The sequence below is a fragment of the Neoarius graeffei genome, chromosome 19 (genome assembly GCF_027579695.1).
Source record: "Neoarius graeffei isolate fNeoGra1 chromosome 19, fNeoGra1.pri, whole genome shotgun sequence".
In the NCBI taxonomy this organism is placed as follows: Eukaryota; Metazoa; Chordata; class Actinopteri; order Siluriformes; family Ariidae; genus Neoarius; species Neoarius graeffei.
Window position 1 is genome coordinate 33,725,007 of NC_083587.1, and position 19,654 is coordinate 33,744,660.

Here is a 19,654-nt window from a genome sequence, read left to right on the forward strand (position 1 = left end):
GTCCACCATCAGACCACAGTCTCCACCAGAGACCACTACACACATTTAGGACCTCTCTGAATCCCATTTGAAAACCAACAAATGTGTCAGTGTCAGGTCATTTATCAAACCATTGGAAGGCTTTTGTGATAACCAACGTGGAAGACAAAATACCATGACACACCTATTTTAACCATGCCTATCTAAATCACACCTATAACAAGACTGCGTTAAAATAAATCTAGTCTTTTTCACGTGAGTCCATTGTGCAGTTGGGTATAAACTAATGGCATCTGGATTAAGTTTTTGGTCCAACACACAGATTTATTAGCATGCAAAGCCGCTTTGGTATCCACAAACCAGCTGTACCTCATGTCCTGCACATTTCAGTGGGTTCCCTGTTCTAACACTCCCACTTCAGCTCAGGAAGGGCAGGGCAGGGTTGGGTAGGGCAGGGCTGGGCTGGGCTGGGCAGGACAGGACAGGACAGGACAGGACAGGGCTGGGCAGGGCAGGGCAGGGCAGGGCAGGACAGGGCTGGGCTGGGCAGGGCAGGACAGGACAGGACAGGACAGGACAGGGCTGGGGGCAGGGCAGGGCTGGGCTGGGCTGGGCAGGACAGGGCTGGGTAGTGCAGGACAGGACAGGGCTGGGCTGGGTAGCGCAGGACAGGACAGGGCTGGGCTGGGCTGGGCTGGGCAGCGCAGGGCAGGACAGGGCAGAGCAGGGCAGGACAGGGCAGTTCACTGTTTAGCTGAACCAGGTGTGTCAGAGCAAGCAAAAGACATGGAGGGAAAAAGTGCAGGATCAGAGTTTGGAAACAAGTCAGTTTCTTTTGCCTGATTGCATCACTGATATTGTTTCCAGCTGCAAAAGATGTGCACCAGTGGAATCCTTTGACCTGTTTGATTGCTGGGAGAAATGCAGCTCTTCCTATATGTTACATTCTCTCATGAAAATCCAGACTCTGCTGGACTTGTGTGTAAATTAAACAGTGTAGGAGTCAGACATGCTTGTATTCCAACACTGGCCTTTTTTCTGACAATATATCCTCTATATGTTTAATTTGTCCATTTTTTAAACCTGTTTTTTTTTCATTCAGGGCCGCAAAATAACGCGGAACCTGCCTTAGATCAGCTGACTGGGTCACGTGACCGCCAGGTTCACTGTCTCTGGACAAAATGGAGTTGTCAGATTCGGTAGTAAAGGGGCTTCAAACCCTCGCCGATCCAGCTTACTTGGACCTAAAAGCCTTCACTATCTTCACCGAAGCGGCCTTCTGTAGCCTGCTGTCGTTTCCGACCGGAAGTGTTTTCGGTAAATATTCTGTTCTCAAGAACTTCTGGATGAAAAAAACGGGCATGAAATAAAACCCACGCATTTTCGTGTTTTCTTTGCTAGCATGTTTATTTAGCTCACTGCAGGAGTCTGACTGTGCTGTGCTGTGCTGTGAACCTCCTCATGCATCTCTGTCTCTTTATCGTCTTTTAACCTATCATCCGATTTTGTTATGCTAGCATGCTAACATGTAGCCTGTGGCTTGTAGCCTATTCATGCATCACAAACAACAACAACAGCAGCAGCAGCAGCAGCATTACTGAGTGAAATCCACCCACAGCCTGCAGTGGCAGAAACAGGGTACAGGAGGAGTCCAGCTCTGATGCCCTGTGTCTGGTTGGAGTCTCAGCACATCGGCCTCATATGGACAGATGCATAAGATGCTCTTATGGCTGAGGACTACAGTTGAGTTGCTAACTTTAGGACTGCAGTTGTCATAAACAGAGGTGGATAAAGTACCCGACCTCATTGCTTAAAGTGCCATTCCACCATTGGATGTATTCTTTGGCATAAAATACAATATATTTTATGACAACATGACTAGACAGAGAAATCTTTTAGCTTCAAAATGATATATCAAACATAATTTTTTGACAACAAGTATATTAATTTTGCGACTAAAGTCACCTACCCTTTTAATTTCCGCGCGGTAGTGAAACGTGATGTCATCGGCAGGTTCCCCTTCTTGTGTACCACGTCACGTGTGATGTGGCACAGATTATCAGCAATGGCGGATAGAACGCGATTTCCACTTGTCGATTGCTGTGCCGATATTCACCATCGACCGTCTCCTTTGGGCATCGCTTGCTATTTTCCTTCGCTTCTTTTCCGAAGCTGACAATCGCGTTCTATCCGCCATTGCTGATAATCTGTGCCACGTCACACGTGACGTGGTACACAAGAAGGGGAACCTGCCGATGACATCACGTTTCACTACCGCGCGGAAATTAAAAGGGTAGGTGACTTTGGTCGCAAAATTAATATACTTGTCGTTGTCAAAAAATTATGTTTGATATATCATTTTGAAGCTAAAAGATTTCTCTGTCTAGTCATGTTCTCATAAAATATATTGTATTTTATGCCAAAAACATACATCCAATGGTGGAATGGCACTTTAAGTCAGAGTACAGATCCCACTGGTCAAATGTTACTCCGATACAAGTGAAAGTTGTCCAGTCACATTTTTACTTAAGTTAAAGTACTGAAGTACTCGCTTTTAAAAATACTTAAGTCTTAAAAGTACATTTTCTGTCAACGCATCGTTGTATTATTGCCACAACGGTTACAAAACCTAACGCTGTTACCAAAGACAGAAATGTGAATTCACAAAATGAACGCATGCTGCGCCATCATGGTGGTTTAACGTTAAGCTAGCTAGTCAGTGAAACTCCACCTGACGCTAGGAAACTCTTTTCAAACTCGAAATCATATTGGGTAGCTCACGCTACTAGAAAAGAAATATATTTCTACGTTGTTTATTTGGCAAGATTATGCTAAAACATATTTCTGAAAAGACTTCGGATAAGTTAACATTATTCATGTTTATCGTAACTCTGTTTTTACATGCTTATAATACATAGGGCCAAATTACTCAATTCTGATTGGTCAATCGAGGAGGGCTTTCTGAAATGCTATTGGCTAGTTCGTTGCTTGGTTACGGTTACAAAAATTAGCAAATTTTGTCAACAAAATGGCTGACTTTGCTGACTCAGCAATGCCGTGTTTCGCTATATTTGACGAAGAAATGGTAAACCAATTGAAAGCTGCAAGCGAAAATGAAAATAATACCAAAAAAAGTATGAATTTTTGGCTTTCTGTTTTTAAGAAATGGGCCACAGAAAGACAGATGACTCTCTAGTGGCATATGACTGCTGTGAGTTAGACAAAGTGCTATCACAGTTTTATGCAGAAGTGAGGAAAGAAAATGGGGAAAACTACGAACCAGACTCTCTTAAAGTAATGCAGGCAGCATTGGATCGGCATCTGAGACAAGAGAAATATCTGGGCTCAATCCTGAAAGATGTTAAAATCCTGTCCAAAATCCTCGTTTCGTTTCATGTCACCGTGTCGACTGATTCAAACGTGCAAGATAGTCTTGCGCCCTGATTGGTTCAGAAAACGTGAATGACAAATGTTGTGAACTTGAATGGCTTCCGAAGTAGGAATTTGGCCCTATATATTATAAACAAGTAATCGTATGGTTCCTCGTAAAATTAAGGATCGATTTCACTTGTGATTTCGAAGTTTTGAAATTGCTCTCCTTGCTTCGCAACTCAGGCAATTTTCAGAACTTCGAAATCATTCGTGAAATTAATCCTTAATTTTACTTGACCCCATACGATTACCTATACTAACTAACAGTGTCCAAGTTAACTAGCTGTGTGTAAACATTAGCTGTGGACAAGGCAATAGCAACTTGATGAGCAAATCCATAGAAAGTCATTTGACGAACCAGACTGTATAGCTATTGCAACATTATCGCTAGCTCTAAAAGCACAGACAACTTTCTCTTGGAATAAAACCTTTATATAACTCAATCTGCTTCCACAGGTTGGATGGTGAGTTTTTGTAGGCCGTGATATGGTTCGTTTTCGACAAACATCCATTCTGCCATCAACTGAATGTGTTCAAATAATGCTGTTGAGAAATAATTGAACTTGATTTTATCCAGTCTATGGATGTGACGTGACCCTAGTGATTACTGATAGGCTGTCTCAGTGTCACCTACGAAAAAAACAATCATGTTTTAGAAAAGAAAAGGAAAAAAAACATCCACTTTCAAAGCCGCTTCATAGTAATGAGGACCTTGATAGAAAAGTAGTGGAGTAAAAAGTACGATATTTGCCTTTCAAATGTAGTGAAGTTAAAGTCATAAGTTTCCAAAAAAAAAACCCTCAAAGTACAGATACTTAAAAAGTATACTTAAGTACAGTACTCAAGTAACGCTACGTTCACACTGCAAGGCTTAATACTCAATTCCGATTTTTTTGTGAAATCCGATTTTTTTGTGAGGTCGTTCACATTAACAAATATATGCGACTTGTATGTGATCCTCAGTATGAACGAGAAGCGACCTAAAAGTGTTCCGCATGCGCATTGCAGGATACGACGACGTCACACGCAGTGAGCATGGCCAGTGTTTACGGAAGTAAAACCGCCCGGTTGCGGTATGACTCATCCAATCTAGCTTGAATAGCTGTATCCCCCCAAATGGAAATCAGCTCCCTAACCTCTGCGTCCTTCCATTGAGAAGATTCAGAACCTTCACAGCCTGAAGCGTCCCTCGCATTGATGTCATGCGCAGGGGCGCAGATACGTTTTTTGAACTGGGAGGGACAAAAAACTGGGGGGGGACAAAGCTGCCAGCAAACCAACCCCAAACCCTGATATGCCTGTCAAACTTGTTGTTAGTGACCATAGCAACCAAGCTCGAGCTCACAACCTGTGCAGTCTGCGCAGCTCAACCAACCGAATATCAGTCTTTGTTTTGTTTTATGTGAGTTGTTGCAACTATGTATACACTGCTGTGCACCTCAATAAACTGAATGGTAATTAGTCTTTTGATTTTTCCGTGAGGTTTGCCTTATGCAAAGAAAGACAGCATAGACGTTTTTTCCTCCCTATAAGTGGGGGGGACCGAGCGAGGTGAATTTAAATCTGGGTGGGACGAGTCCCACCCTCTATCTGCACCCGTGATTATGCGCCATGTTGTTGTAACTTTTTTTGAGAGACCCGCCGCCTACTTCAGCGCAGAATAGTGAAGTTTGTGGCTTGTTGATGACGTGTAAGTCGGATGAATGCGACCTGGCGGTTCAGACTGAAGTCGCATATGGAAAGAGCGGATAGGAATTGGAATTAGGACCACATATCCAAACGGCCTGGGTCGGATTCGAAAAAATCGGATCTGTGTCGTTCATATTGTCAATAAAAGATCGGATACAGGTCACATATGGGCGAAAAGATCGGATTTGAGTCACTTCAGCCTGCAGTGTGAACGTAGCCTAAATGTACTTTGTGACTGTCCACCTCTGGTCATGAACAGTTTTGCACTCAGGTTTCCATCAATGAAGAGTTTATAACATCAACGAAACTGACTTCATGTTAAAACTGTTAATGTTATAGTCATGTCTGTTGTTGCCCAAATGAGGATGGGTTCCCTTTTGAGTCTGGTTCCTCTCGAGGTTTCTTCCTCATGTCGTCTGAGGGAGTTTTTCCTTGCCACCGTCGCCACAGGCTTGCTCATTGGGGATAGATTAGGGATAAAATTAGCTCATGTTTTAAGTCGTTCAAATTCTGTAAAGCTGCTTTGCGACAATGTTTATTGTCAAATGCGCTATACAAATAAACTTGACTTGACTTCTGTCCCCCAAGGTACAGTCTACACTAATCTACCCCTTGGGCTCAATATTGGACCTCAAGGTAACTTGTGTGTTCCTTTTTAGGGCCAAAAATGTACATATGTTCCCAAGCAGTATACAAAGAGTAGCTACAAATAAGCACCTTAGAGGGTACTGCCCCAGTGACAAACCATTGTACCCCTAAGGCACAATAATGTACTTTTATTTTCTCTGTGCGCGCGTGCGCTGGAGTACCTAGATCAGACTTTCATTACAATCTATTGGGTTAAACATGGTATTTCTAAAGAGCTGCTTCAATATCTGGATTCATTTTTTAATGCTCTAACCAAGATCACAAGTTCCCAACCCTGGTCCTTCCTGGAGTACCCTCTGTCCTGCAAATGTTAGGGTTTTCTAGCTGTGTGTGTGTTAGAGCATTGAACCACTACAGTATCCAGAACATTGGAAACCTGTGACCTAACAGCTACTCAAGCGTCATGTCTGTCTGTCTGTCTGTTTCCTTTAGATTACCCAGAACTAAAGAACATTGATCAAGCTCTCCTGAAACACTGTCACATTGCAGTGACAACATTTATACTGGAAGGAGTAAAACAGAATTCAGACAGGTCAACGATATGGTAAACTAATAATGTTCTTTCTGTGATTTGTGGGTTTTTCTGTATTTAATGGTCATGTGCACTAAAGTCGACATGTATGCTTACAGTTCGTGCCTTGAAGATCTCCGATTTGACAGCGAGAGAGTGGATGTGTTTTACGGACTCTATCAGGTGAGAACCTCCTCCAAAGTGTGTTGTACGCTGAGTGATTTTGTAAACAAACATGTTCATAATATAACTTTTTCATTTTGTATTTAGAAAAGCAAAACGAACCTGGAAACACTGTTGTCAAGGTAGGTCACCTTGTTTCTTTTCCTTGGGAGGTGTGTGTGTGTGTGTGTGTGTGTGTGTGTGTGTGTGTGAGAGAGAGACACAAATGTATAGCTGTCCACAAACAATTTTAATAAAGGCATTCTTGTGTATATTTAAAAAAAAAACTGTCTGTGTGAACACTGAACATGTACTTTGGGCTCTGTAATTATTTTTTTGTTAATATGCTGTACTCACTAATATACAAAATGTTCCTCATGCTTATTTTCTGTAGTCTGTTCTGCACAATGTTCCAGACGCAGTTGCATCGTGTTAATAGCCATATGTAGGCTTATGCCACATGTTTCCAAAAGCATATGTAAACATATCAATAAAACCAGTCATTAATTTGAACATGTGCTTCAATATTTTTCCTCCCTCTTCAGCATTGATAAATGCCCTCCTCACATAACAGATGTTTCTTGGCGCTTAGATTACTGCATAAAGGTAAGATTTGTCTCATTTTCAAACAGAAAACGATGACTCACAACTTAGACTGAATGACACACTGAATGACGGATACTCTATTGCTTTTGTTAGAACAGTCATGTGCATAAGGTCAATCAGCCATCATATCTGATTTCTTTCAACACTGAGGTACGTGTCTGTCGTATTCAAAACAAACGTTTACTTTTTTTTTTGGGTGGGGGGCTTTAATCCAATGTAAATGAAGATCTGCAGTTAAGGATTAAGAATGGTGCTCTAGGATTTGAACTTGCAACTTTCTGGTCACAAGTGCAGAACTTGGCACGAAATTAACTGCTTGGTCTGCTTTATTGTCTTTGCTTGACTTGTTGTTTTTCAGAACGGTGAGAATAGTAGCGGCCCTTCAGAACTAAACTTCAGCTGCACGTTGGAGCAACTTCAGGTAGTGTGGTGTGGGGTGCTTTTTTATTTATTTATTTATATTTTTTTAATAATTTATTTTAAAAAGTTATACCATCATTACATATTTGAAGCATATGCATTCATTAGTAACAATTTAACACTTAACAGAATTTCACAGGCTATTACCCAATGAGTTCACTAGTAATGCATTGAAAAAACAAAGTGACACTATACAGAACCCTCCACAATTCTTGGCACCTCTTGTAAAGATTAGTAAAAAGGGTTATAAAAAATCCACCTTTTGTGAAGTTGCTTCATCTCGCGCTGAAATAAAGAGAAAAATCTAACCTTTTAATTGAAATAAATTTATTCAGAGAAAAACAAATCCCTCTTCAAGAAATAATTATTCAGAACAAAGACGTGCCACTTTTTTTGGCACCCCTAGAAATGATAGTGAACACAATGTAACTGAAGTATGTTTCACATTTAAATTGAACCTTTTTTTTTTTTTTTTAAAGTTGATTGGAGTGCATAGGAACTTTCAAGCTATAATCCATGACTTCCTGATTAACTGGGGAACAAATATGAGGTGACACAGGGGTTAAATTCCCTTAGTCATCCATCAGTATGGGAAAGATAAGCGAGAACACACAAACCAAATGAGGAAGAAGGGTGTTGACCTTCATAAGTCAGGGAATGGTTATTTAAAAAAAAAAAAGGCTACTCACCTGAAAATGTCCATTTCTACTGTTAAGGCAATTTTAAAAAAAAATGGACGCCAACTGGAACTGTTATAAACTTGCCTGGAAGAGGACCCAAGTTTATTTTGCCCCCATGTACAGTGAGGCAGAAGGTAAGAGAGGCAAAAAAAAAAAGATCCCCAGTTATCACTGTTGGTGAATTGCAAGCAAAAGTAAAATATTGGGGTTTCCAAAACCACTATCAGACTCCACCTCCATGTCAACAGATTATTTGGAAGGTTTGCCAGAGAAAACCCTTTTCTGTCAGTTAACCATAAACATGAGCGCCTGAAGCTTGCAAAACACTTCTACAACTTTGACTGGAATCGTGTTCTATGGTCTCATGTAACAAAAATGGAGCTTTTTGGCAATAAACACTCAAGGTGGGTTTGGTGTAAAAAAAAAAAAAGGATGGCTATAGTGAAAAGAACCCGGTCCCAACTGTAAAATATGGTGGAAGTTCTGTGATGTTTTTCCTCCAAAGACCCTGGAAACCTAGGGTACATGGCATCATGGAAATACCAGGACATTTTAAATCAAAATCTGGCTGCTTCTGCCAGGAAACTAAAACTGAGTTGTCACTGGATCTTCCAGCAGGACAATGATCTGAAGCGTATGTCCGAAATCAACACAAACACGATTAGCTGAGCACAGAACCGAGCTTCTGCCCTGGCCATCTCAGTCCCTGACCTGAACCCCAGTGAAAACCTGTGGGGTGAGCTGAAGAAGAGACGGCTCAAGAGAGGGCCGAGGACTCTGGATGATCTGGAGAAGTTGTGTAAAGAGGAACGGTCTCAGATGGCCTGCTCTGTATCTCCAACCTTATAAAATGTTATAGGACAGACTCTGTGCTGTTGTACAAAGTATTAAATGCAGGGGTGCCAATAATGGTGGCATGTTTTTTGTTAAATAATTATTTATTTATGAGGGATTTGTTTTTCAATTAAAAGTTTGGATTTTTTTTTCCAGTGTGAGATAAAGCGACTTCACTAAAAGGTGGATTTTTTTTTCTAACCTTTTTTTTTTTTAAACTGATCTCTACAAGGGGTGCCAATAATCATGGAGGGCTTTATATGTAAGAGACCTCTCTATAGCAGCCATTTAAATAAATAAATATGAGATTTGAGTGTTTATATCTTGCTACAGTTTTTCTTTACGTATGTTTTAAACGAAAACATGTTAGGTGTTTTCACAAATGTCAGTGTTTCGGTATAATGCATGCAGCTGTAATCCAGCCATACGGTTATAAAGATGATGCTGGCATTAACCTGTCATGTTCAGTAAGGACTTTATCCTGGTCAAGACATTGGCATAAAAGAAATACTGTCATGATACAGTTTCAAAGCACTGTAAACATGCATTGTACATTTGCAGGAAAGGAAAAAGTTGGGGGGGGGGAGGAAGAGGCATTTTATTTTTTATTCAATTCTACCTAATGTTTTTATTTATCATGACCTTCAGTTTTAGGCTGTTCTTGTTGCTCCAGCCTTTTCAACCTTGTTTAGGGAGCTATAATGGAAAATTTGAAAGAGCTCCTTTTTGTTGATTGCTTTCCTTACGCAGGAGGTTTTCTTCTTTGCCTAATACTTTTATATTTTAAAAAATAAAATAAAGCTTCAGTATTAAACTGGGCTTTAAGTAACTGTCAATTTGCTTCCCTGCATATGAGGTCAATAAAAATACCAACGCATGTATTTTATTTAAAAAAAAAAAAGGCATTTTAATTCTTCATCGGTTTACCGACGTGTTGTGGTCAGTGACGCAAAAAGGTACAAATTAGCGCGTGCGTCATCTCGAACCTTGTCCACACTTTTTCTTGTCACGTGCTTCCTGAATTGGCGTGTTTCTCTGTTGGGGGAAAAAAAGCCCTTTAATCGTATTATGCAACTTTTAGCACGGAAGTAAATAATATATCTGCTGTATGTAGAAGGAATCCATAAATCAGTTTTAGTCTCATTGTACGTGTAAACAAAGTATTTAGACAAATCATATTAATTGCGCAAATTAGTCGATTAGATTAGGTATCTGGAACATATGAACCACATTCGGCTGTTTTGGGAATATCGCCATGTTTCAACGATTTATACCGAGATGACTAATGTTAGGGTAAGGGTTATAATCTAAATTAATTAATAAAATAGCTGACCCGTCATTAGTGGGAAAATTTTTTATCCCATGTCCATCTGTGCACGAGTCACTGTGCTGAAGTTTATTTCTTTCCCAGTTAAGTGCATCATAGCCTGCGATAATCATACTGGAGAGCAACCATTAACTGCTGGGGTTTTTTCTCCCTCTCCTGGGGAGTAGTAGTAGGTGTGTGAGGAAATGAATGTCTTGCACCCAGCTGGCTTATTAACACTAATTCTTTCTGAACCATTTTAGGATTTACTGGGGAAGATGAAGGATGCAGCAAAGAGTGTGGAGAGAGCAACCCAGCTCTGACACTTTACCAGTTTAGATCATTGATCTGGATTGGTATATGCGCCATCTTCAGCTCCATACGGGATGTCTTTTGTACGTTTCAATGTTCACAATAAAATAAGTCAAAGCCTTGTCGTGTTTGTTGTTGCCATATGTGTTCTGACGTTAATTGCATATCTATCGCAGTCTAACATTTGTTTGTGCAGCTGTTAATTGAAGCAAGCATTTTAAAACCTGGCACCAGGCTACAGTAGTATTAGGCTTGTAATAGTTACTTTAGCAGACTTTACAGCAGGTTCAGACTTTTGATCAGGTAAAGAAAAGAAGTGCTCAAAATTCTGGACGTCCTTTTTTTTTTTTTTTAAAAGTAGTATTGAGTGCATGGGACCCTGACACACACTTTTCATTCTGTTGCATAAACGTGGGCCAGGTAAATTTCCCCCATAACAACAACAATCAAACGACCGCCTATACATCTTAGCCAGACATATGGATGAGTAGAAGAAAAAGGCAGCTTGATACTCGTGTGGTCCTTTTTCAGTGAATTAGATGATCTAATCATCCATATCTACAAGACTAAAGGATAATTCTATAGGTAGCTTGTGTAAACGAGCTGGACGTGTACTGGAGTGTTATAATGTGTGCACAGACTTTATCACACTGAAATCTGCACTCCTAATTCTGACACTAATGCAAGCTATAGTTATTAATATCCAGTCGCCATACCCGAGTTCTGCTTCTGGTTTCAGTCCATGTATAGCCTACTGCAACAACTCTACACACAGATGTGCACGCTGTAATGCTCATTTCCTGCTTAATTAAATGTGGACTCTTGAGCTGTACGGAACTCTGTTTTACCACCAAAACCAAAGGATACCAGCCTGAAACGTGCAAAAAAAAAAAAAAGCCCTGTCGAGATCTCTATTCGTGAACAAATCCAAAGAAGACAATATTAATAATTTCCTGATATGGAAATTGACTTGCTGCTGATGGTTTGTCGCCTCGGCGGTTGTTTTTTCTTTCCCCTAGGAAACGATACTACAAATGGGTAAAATGTTTGCGTTTTTAAAATCTACTCCGACCTCCTTGCGATGCGATGCGACGTGAATTTTAAATGTCTGAGAGCTGATAAGGTGTAGTATATGCGAAACCGTTCGTCCAAGAATGCATGATGCAGATGTTGAAAACCGATACGTATATGAGAAACGCCTAGTGTTTTTTTTTTCCTTCCTCCGCTCTCGAAGTATTGCCGAAAGAATACCGAATTTCAGTTCTTATTTATCCTCTGCGAGAACGCATCGACCCGTAGAGCTAATTCCCAGGCCGCCCTTAAGCAACGGAGTCACGTGACTGAGCGGGGCGGTCGAACCGCAAGCCATTTTGGGGGACGGTGTCAGTTTCCAGCGAGCCATCAGCACAGAGCTGTACAAAGACACGATTCGGGGGATCTTAAACCGACAGAAAGGGCGTCTTTCCGACAGTCGTATGAACCTGTGCGGACGGAAATCTAAGCGATCGTCATTATTTACATCAGAAAGACGGAAGGGACGTTTTTCCTGTTACTAAAATGCGCCGTAGCAACGACTCTGATTGCAATTGACAGCGTCTGCAGCTCTTTTTCAAAATGGCCGCTTGGCTCGCGCTCGCTTTCTGCTGATCGACTCGCAACTTTTCATTGTCTAAACTCCCCTCCTGAGGATTCACCTCGCTCTCTGACAGGTACGTGTTCTCCAGGATCATTTCTTACCAATGTGTTTTCCCCACAGCGGGTGTTTTGCGTGGCTGTGCGGTGTTTTGCGGGAGCCGCGGTTTGCTGGATGCAGCCGCTGACAGACCGAAAAGGGCTCGAGCTCAGTCGCACAACCAACTCTGTGTCCACGCACGCGCTTCGGTTTTTAGTTCTTCTCCAACACATGCGCGTGTATTTCCGGGGTTATTTGTTTATGTCGTGTTAAGTGGTGTGTGCCGCGCTGCTGTAGCGTGTTCCCGGTGCTTTCTGCTTTAATTTACTGCCCGGGTTTGTCACGAAATGAAGCCGCGGGCTCGTGCTCGCAAGCGTGTCCGGTCAAATGCTGGCGCGAGCCCGTGATCTAAATGAGATTTGTCTCACTCTGTGCTCGCGCAATTCTCTAATTTTATAGATATGAGATCTCTAACAGGTTGAGAACTCGATGAGATGAGGCCGGGCTGGGAAATGTCCTGCTCTGTCCGTCTTTTCAACTTAAATTCATATAGTCGGGTAATTGTCGGAGAAGCTGCCTGCGGGTCATAAAAAACTTGTCGTTTTATAAAGACGTGGCGGGATTAAATTGAGATATATATCCATGATCCTACAACAACACGCTGTTGCTTAGGATACATGTTAAAATATTTTAAAAAATATATTTAAAAAATAGTTTTGATATTTTGCATCCAGGTATACTTGTCTAGCTATTAAACGGAGGTTTGGTGTAATTAAACACTGCTTACTTGGAAGTCATTTGAAGGTGTTTTTGAATACTCTTAGCTATGCATGCACATAATGCTTTTGATCTTGGCCCATGCATGCATATACCCAGAGCATTTTTTTTAACATGGTGTCCCAGTGGTCAGATTTGGTCTCCTAGTCAATGCCAAACCAGCTTCACTGGGAGACCAAATTTTAGACCAAGTTATGTCTTATCATTTGGTTCAATCAGTTGCAATTAATTAACCAAGTGCCATACATTTAACAAGGAAAACTTGGCACTGCATTAACTATGTTGATATTATGCTGGCTGAAACGAGGATTCGTAATGCGGCAACTTGCATCACAGAATATGCACCATATTCTGTGATGCACCAGCCGCATGGACTCTGGGCCTGTGATTGTATTGCCCAGACCAGTTGGTCTCCTAGTGGAAAATCCTTAAAAAATGCTCTGCATATGCTTACACTACATTTTGGGTTAAAGTGTATGTGTGTGTGTGAGATTTTTTTCATGCACACCTTGTTCTTTGGTTTAGAAGTAATTATTTTTGCCCGCGTCCCTTGATAGATTTATTCAGCCTTTATTTTGAAAAAAAAAAAAAACACGAACACTTAAAAGGGGAAAAAAAAACAATCATCGTCGTGCAAGATATTAAAAGCGTGTGCAGTTTTTCTGGGGTCACACTTAAGGCTGTGTGTTTGGCATGCATGATGCACTATAACTACATCCACACACGCGTCTTGCTTGTGAAAAGGGCATGTGATGAATAGTCATCTCTGTATTACTCGCTTCCTCAGCCACCACAAATGCAGGTTTTGGCCTGTGTAGCCTAATAAGAGAGAATAATGCAAGATGTGTGGCTGCACTTGCTGTGTCAGGCACATGGGTCCGGGATGCACGGCTTGCATCTTTTTAATTTAATCCTTTATTGACGTGTCGCTTTTTGCTCAAGAGCCATACACACACCTGTCGTGTAAAGGCCTACATTTCGAGTAATCAGTAAGCTGAGTTTTGTATTCATCATGACTGTGAAAACTGGTGCGTGTGTGTGTTTCAGTGCTGGTTTGCTTTGGCCGTACACTTTCACTGATTAGTCTGCAGGCACGTCAGGACAACCCATTTAAAAAGGGCCCCCAAGGGGGGGAAAAAAAACACACCCTGCGAAATGTAAACGGCTGTAATGCATAATCGGACTACATGCAGTATTGCTTTATAGCTACACCTCTTTGACTGACTTCTTTTTTGGTTTTGTGCGCCTGTCTTATGTTATGCGACGCAAACTTGCATGAATGAATGAAGCCAGAGACCCTCGACACATGAGAAAATGTCTGTCATTAGCCATAAAACATTCAGTGGGTGTGGAAGCTCTGACCGCAAAGAGAGAGGATGGGAAACGTATAGCCAAACCATAAAAAAAGGTATGTTTTCCTGATGAGTTGCATATGATGGTCCTACGGTACGTTCTGAGTATCACAGGCCTGTTTCGCCCTCCTGGACCTGGAACAGCTTCCCTGGTTGATGAAAATAAATGAGAACTGGAGCTACAAGTGCTAGTTTTCTTTGGTCTGTCTGGGTTATGCATTTTCAGCAGCGATTAACCCGGCTGTGTATTGGGTGTCATATTTCCGCAGGGCCCCCTGCTAAATGCTTACATAGGCTCTTTAGAGCATGCAGTGTGGTGATAATGGTGTAGCAGGCTAAAGCCACAACACTGCTGCACGCGCAGCTCTAGTACCAGACTGTTATCGGTTCGATTATCACTTAAGACCAGGCGATGCACGTGCACCTGTGTGACCATTAAAGCTGGAGGCATAACCAGTGTTGTCCAAGCACAGGCCTGTTGTATGGATATGAATATCTACCAGGAATGGTTCCCAGAATCAGATGACGTCATGCCATGACCCCGGACCCGCTGCTCACCTCTCAGGTGTGAAATCCGGCTGATGCTCTTATAAGCACGTTGATTGCTTGAACTGCATATGGTTTGATCTGGGTTGTAGAAAGCAGATCATTCAGACTGAAATGCAGAAACGCGGTTGTAGTCGCAGAGATGAGGTCGCATTGCAGCAAAAGGTTTCAAAGGCTAATATGATCCTTTGGACTCGACTCTCATGTCTGGTCTTGGGTGCAAATTTGGGCAGTACTTTAATTTACCCAACAGGTTGCTCTAAACCACGCACAAAGTGACGTAATAACGTCTTCATGTTGTTTCTGCAGCTTGTGCGGTGTCTCCTCTCAAGTGGATTTTTTTTTTTCCTATTTAACCACAAACTGAAACAGTTGCTCAGAGTGGTCTACATGAATGATGATGGCTGTGCACAGAAGGAGGTAGGACTAAGCAGAGAAATGCACAGGAGCAATTATACTGCATTACTTGAATTTAAATACCAGCCAGCTTTAATTCTTGCAGTCTTGAAATGTCGCCTCCTGAGAACTTCTGCATCTCTTTTGAAATAATATAGTCACAGATTAAGGTTTGGGCACAAATCAGAGCAAAGTATTAATCTCATCAGTTTACATTCATGCAACTTTCCATTTTCAAAGCTGTTTCTTGTGAGGAAGGAAGAGATGCAAAAAAAAAACCGGTATAAAGCATCCGTCCGTGAGCCTGTTATGAGGAGGACGTGTGAATAGGATCCATGTAAATGGAGGGAGGAGGGGGGGGGGGACAAACAGTGCGTTTTGTGTATATTTTACCTTTTTAAATAGTCGCACGTGCATGCCGTCGGGTTGGGTTGGATAGCGCGTGCGCATACGCTTTAATCCGCTCTGCTTAATTTGGTGCCACGTGGACGGGAGCGGAGTTGCTATAGAAACAAGAAGCGTCTCCGTGCGCGCGTGATGCACGCCGGTTCAGAAACGGTTTTATTTTAAAGGAAGGGGAAAAAGACCCGAAGCGGTGCGCGTGCAGTTTGACATGTCGGAGATTGCTCGCGCTTCAATATCGGATGCATTAAGCGCATGCGTGCGTTTGGCATTAAAGATAGATAGATAGATAGATAGATAGAGAAAAGCCTGAGATTTCAGTATTTTATTCCATTAACTAGAGATGAATTGGTCTGTAGAATCGGATTGATGCTTAAAACTTGCATTGCTGAATTGCCCAAGTAGAAAAACCAAAGTGATCTGATGGATATTGTTGTGAACTGTCTGGTATTATTATTATTATTATTATTATTATTATTATTATTATTGCAACAGTGTATGAATGGAGTGTGTGTTTTCTGAGGTGATGAATAATTTTCCTGTGCAACATAACCAAACCAACATAACCTGTGCAGCATTTTTTTTTTTTTTGGCTATAGTTCAGCCTTCCTCCTCTGCCAAGCCACAATGGTTACACACATGTTCATTTCTCTTCAGGACCTTAACCTTCCATGACGATGCATCGCACAACAAGGATCAAGATCACAGAACTAAATCCACATTTAATGTGTGTATTATGCGGTGGATATTTCATCGATGCAACCACAATCATAGAATGCTTGCACTCGTGTAAGTACCAAGTTTATTCCGATCACTCGGGCTTGAATTGATCTGTCAGCTGCATACTTTTTTTTTCCCCCCTAACTTTACCGTATCGTCTTTTCTGATCTAGTTTGTAAAATGTGCATTGTGCGCTACCTGGCGACCAGCAAATACTGTCCCATATGTGATGTCCAGGTCCACAAAACGAAGCCTCTTCTCAATATTAGGTAATAAGAATTTTTTCTGTTTTCGACATCGTAGAAGTGAAATGCATTAATAAATATCCAGTTACTGATGGGAGGCATGATATTGTTACTACCTTTCTTGCAATAGACACAGCCTTTATTTAATTTGCTACGTTCATGAATGTCGTGATGATGATGATGATGATGACTTTCTTGCATGATAAGTTGATGTGTGCTTATGGAAAGAACAAATTCCTCCAAGACTGTGCCTTTTACTGTCGCAGGTCTGATAAAACTCTGCAGGACATTGTGTACAAGTTGGTCCCAGGTCTTTTCAAAAGTAAGTCATCCGGTCATAATTAAATGCACAGAGAAATGTCAGAAGTATCAATGTGTCTGTAAATGGAGCAATGCTGGTCTTCTGTTTTTATCCTGAATGAATTACACTTCTTTGCAGATGAAATGAAACGAAGAAGAGATTTCTATGCTGAGCACCCATCAGTAGATGGTAAATGTTTAAATCCTCTTTTAATAATTAAAAATTAGTCATGTGACGGTGATTAAAATATCTAGTGACAAATATCATATTTAAAAAACTTTTCTTAAAGAGCCATGATTCAACTTATTGAGTATTGTTCTTTATTATTTAAAATTTGTCTCTTAAGCTGCAAACGGTTCGAATGAGGATCGTGGTGAAGTTGCTGATGAGGATAAGAGAATCATCACAGATGATGAGATTATCAGTCTGTCAATTGAGTTCTTTGACCCCAAGTATGTACTTTGAAACTGTAAAAATAAATCGTAAACTTCTTTCAAAGATATGTAGAGCTACTGCGGATAAATTTATTTACCTGTTTAAAATTTTCAGGGCCAAACAGCAAGGTAGTGAGGGGGAGAAACAGACGAAGGATGAGGTAAAATTGCTAAATGGTTAATCTAAATTAATTTGCCTTGGTAATGTTGCTTGTTTTCCAAATGAACATTCTAATATTTGTCCGTTTTGGTAGCGTTTTTACTTGTCATGTCTTTTCGAAGGTAAACAACAAGAGGTACTTGCAGTGTCCTGCTGCCATGACTGTAATGCATTTGAGGAAATTTCTGAGAAGTAAGATGGACATACCATGTACCTTCCAGGTAATCTGATTTTTCCCTTTTTTATTTTTGATATATTTAGTATTACATGTAGTTCAGAATGAAATATTTCTCTCATCAGTTTTATTTATAGTAATTTGGGAATGAATTCTGACTTAACATGTAAATGCATTACCTTTTCCCATAGATTGAAGTGATGTATGAAGATGAGCCTCTAAAGGACTACTATACATTAATGGACATTGCCTACATTTACACGTGGAGAAGGGTAAGCAAGTGTTGATTAAATGTTCTGCTAAATTAATTTTGCTATGTAATTAGCACTTCTTATATTTTTCCAAATTTTATTTATTTTATCTTTTTTAATGATAACACTTGACTTTTATTTACTTCTAATGGATCAAGTGTCAATGTTCAGAACTCGCTCTCTTTTGTACTTATCAGAACGGGCCGCTACCCTTGAAATATCGAGTACGGCCCAATTGTAAAAAGATGAAGATAACTCACACGCAGGACGGCTTAAGTAGTGCCAACCGCTCAGAAAGTGACTCTGCGAGTGATCAGGCCAACAGCCCAGCTGGAGCCCCGTCTACATCCTCACCACTACCGAGTCCAAGCACACCCGTCCAGTCCACTCATCCTCATTTTCCCCATATTTCCAACCCGGTCAACGGCTCCTCTATGGGAAGCCCCAGTCGGCAGTTTACGTTCGGCAACAAAATGCGAAAACCATCTCTGAATGGATCCTCAACCTCTTCAGGGTGATGGGGTTAATCCTGCCTAAGCCAACTCCAGATTACCCAGCTATTTTCCATGCCAATGTCATATCATTGTAGCCATTTTATTGTCATTATTCCTATTACACATGTAACTTTTAACATAGTGGAAGTGGCACATTTCATCCAGTTGCTGGAGAAAATTTTGGAACGACAGCCTCGTTGTGGCTCTAAGCTGTGGGATTTGCAGAACATCCAAAACAGTTCACATAATAGACTGAACCTACTTTTCTATATGTATTTTTTACTTTTTTTTTTTCTCTTTCAAAACAAATCCAGAGGTGTTGCTTGTATTTTAAGTGTGTACTTTCTTTTAAACACTTTAAGGCTTTAGTTTGCCATTCTTGGCTAGTTAGGCCTACTAAACATTCCTGCTATATTCAGCTGGCATTGACATTGTATCAAAGAAGATTATATATTCAATTCAGTTTAAACGGATTAGAGAAATTTAAGTTGTAGTCATCGTGCATATATAATTTTTACAGCAATGTAAAGTCTAAAGCACCATGGGACTATCCCCCTCAACATCAAGGTTATAACCTAGGCCTGTGTAGATAGGTTCACTTCAGTGTTCATTTGTCATTGTTTGATTGTATGAATAACTATTGTATTGTGACTGTTGCACAGTATAAAAAAAATAAACATTTTACACTTTCGTTGCCTCTACTTGATTTTTACTCTGTTTATTTCTGGTGTTTAACTAAAATTAATAGATAAAACGAAGGAAGGTTTTGAAAGGGTCAAAAATTTGGACACCCCTACTCATTCATAGGTTTTTTACTGTTTTTCTACATTGTAGAACAATACTGAAGGCATCAAAACTATATCAAATAACATGTATAGAATTGTTTTAAACAAAAAAGTGTTAAAACGTTATGTATTTTAGTTTCTTCAAAGTATCCAGTGTTTTACCTTGGTGACTTTTTGCATACTATTATCTTAACCAGCTTCATGAGGGAGTCACCTGGAATACTTTTCAGTTAATAGGTGTGGCTCATCAAAAGTTAATTAGTGTAATTTCTTGCCTTCTTAATGCATCTGAGATCAAATGGTTAATAATAAAACCGTAAACAGCCCTATTCCACAACTGTAGTAATCCGTTATATCAAGAATCG

At 40.6% G+C, this 19,654-nt stretch overlaps 2 protein-coding genes across 2 annotated transcripts; one reads left to right on the forward strand and one right to left on the reverse strand.

Annotated features, from left to right (window-relative positions):
* Positions 1-382: 382 nt before the first annotated feature.
* LOC132867601 (uncharacterized) lies at positions 383-990 on the reverse strand. Its single transcript, XM_060900585.1, has 2 exons — positions 973-990; positions 383-733 (listed from the first exon to the last, which is right to left on the reverse strand). The coding sequence occupies exons 1-2, from the start codon at positions 988-990 to the stop codon at positions 383-385; spliced, it is 369 nt and encodes a 122-aa protein (XP_060756568.1).
* Positions 991-1,125: 135 nt separating this feature from the next.
* Positions 1,126-19,194, forward strand: LOC132867602 (polycomb complex protein BMI-1-A-like). Its single transcript, XM_060900586.1, is given in 16 exon segments — positions 1,126-1,296; positions 6,181-6,292; positions 6,379-6,564; positions 6,967-7,027; positions 7,121-7,177; positions 7,386-7,448; positions 10,531-10,583; positions 16,392-16,513; positions 16,617-16,713; positions 16,956-17,011; positions 17,129-17,179; positions 17,337-17,442; positions 17,540-17,585; positions 17,707-17,805; positions 17,951-18,031; positions 18,208-19,194. Coding segments are annotated over 16 exon segments (1,647 nt in total). The 5' UTR covers positions 1,126-1,160; the 3' UTR covers positions 18,529-19,194.
* Positions 19,195-19,654: the final 460 nt, after the last annotated feature.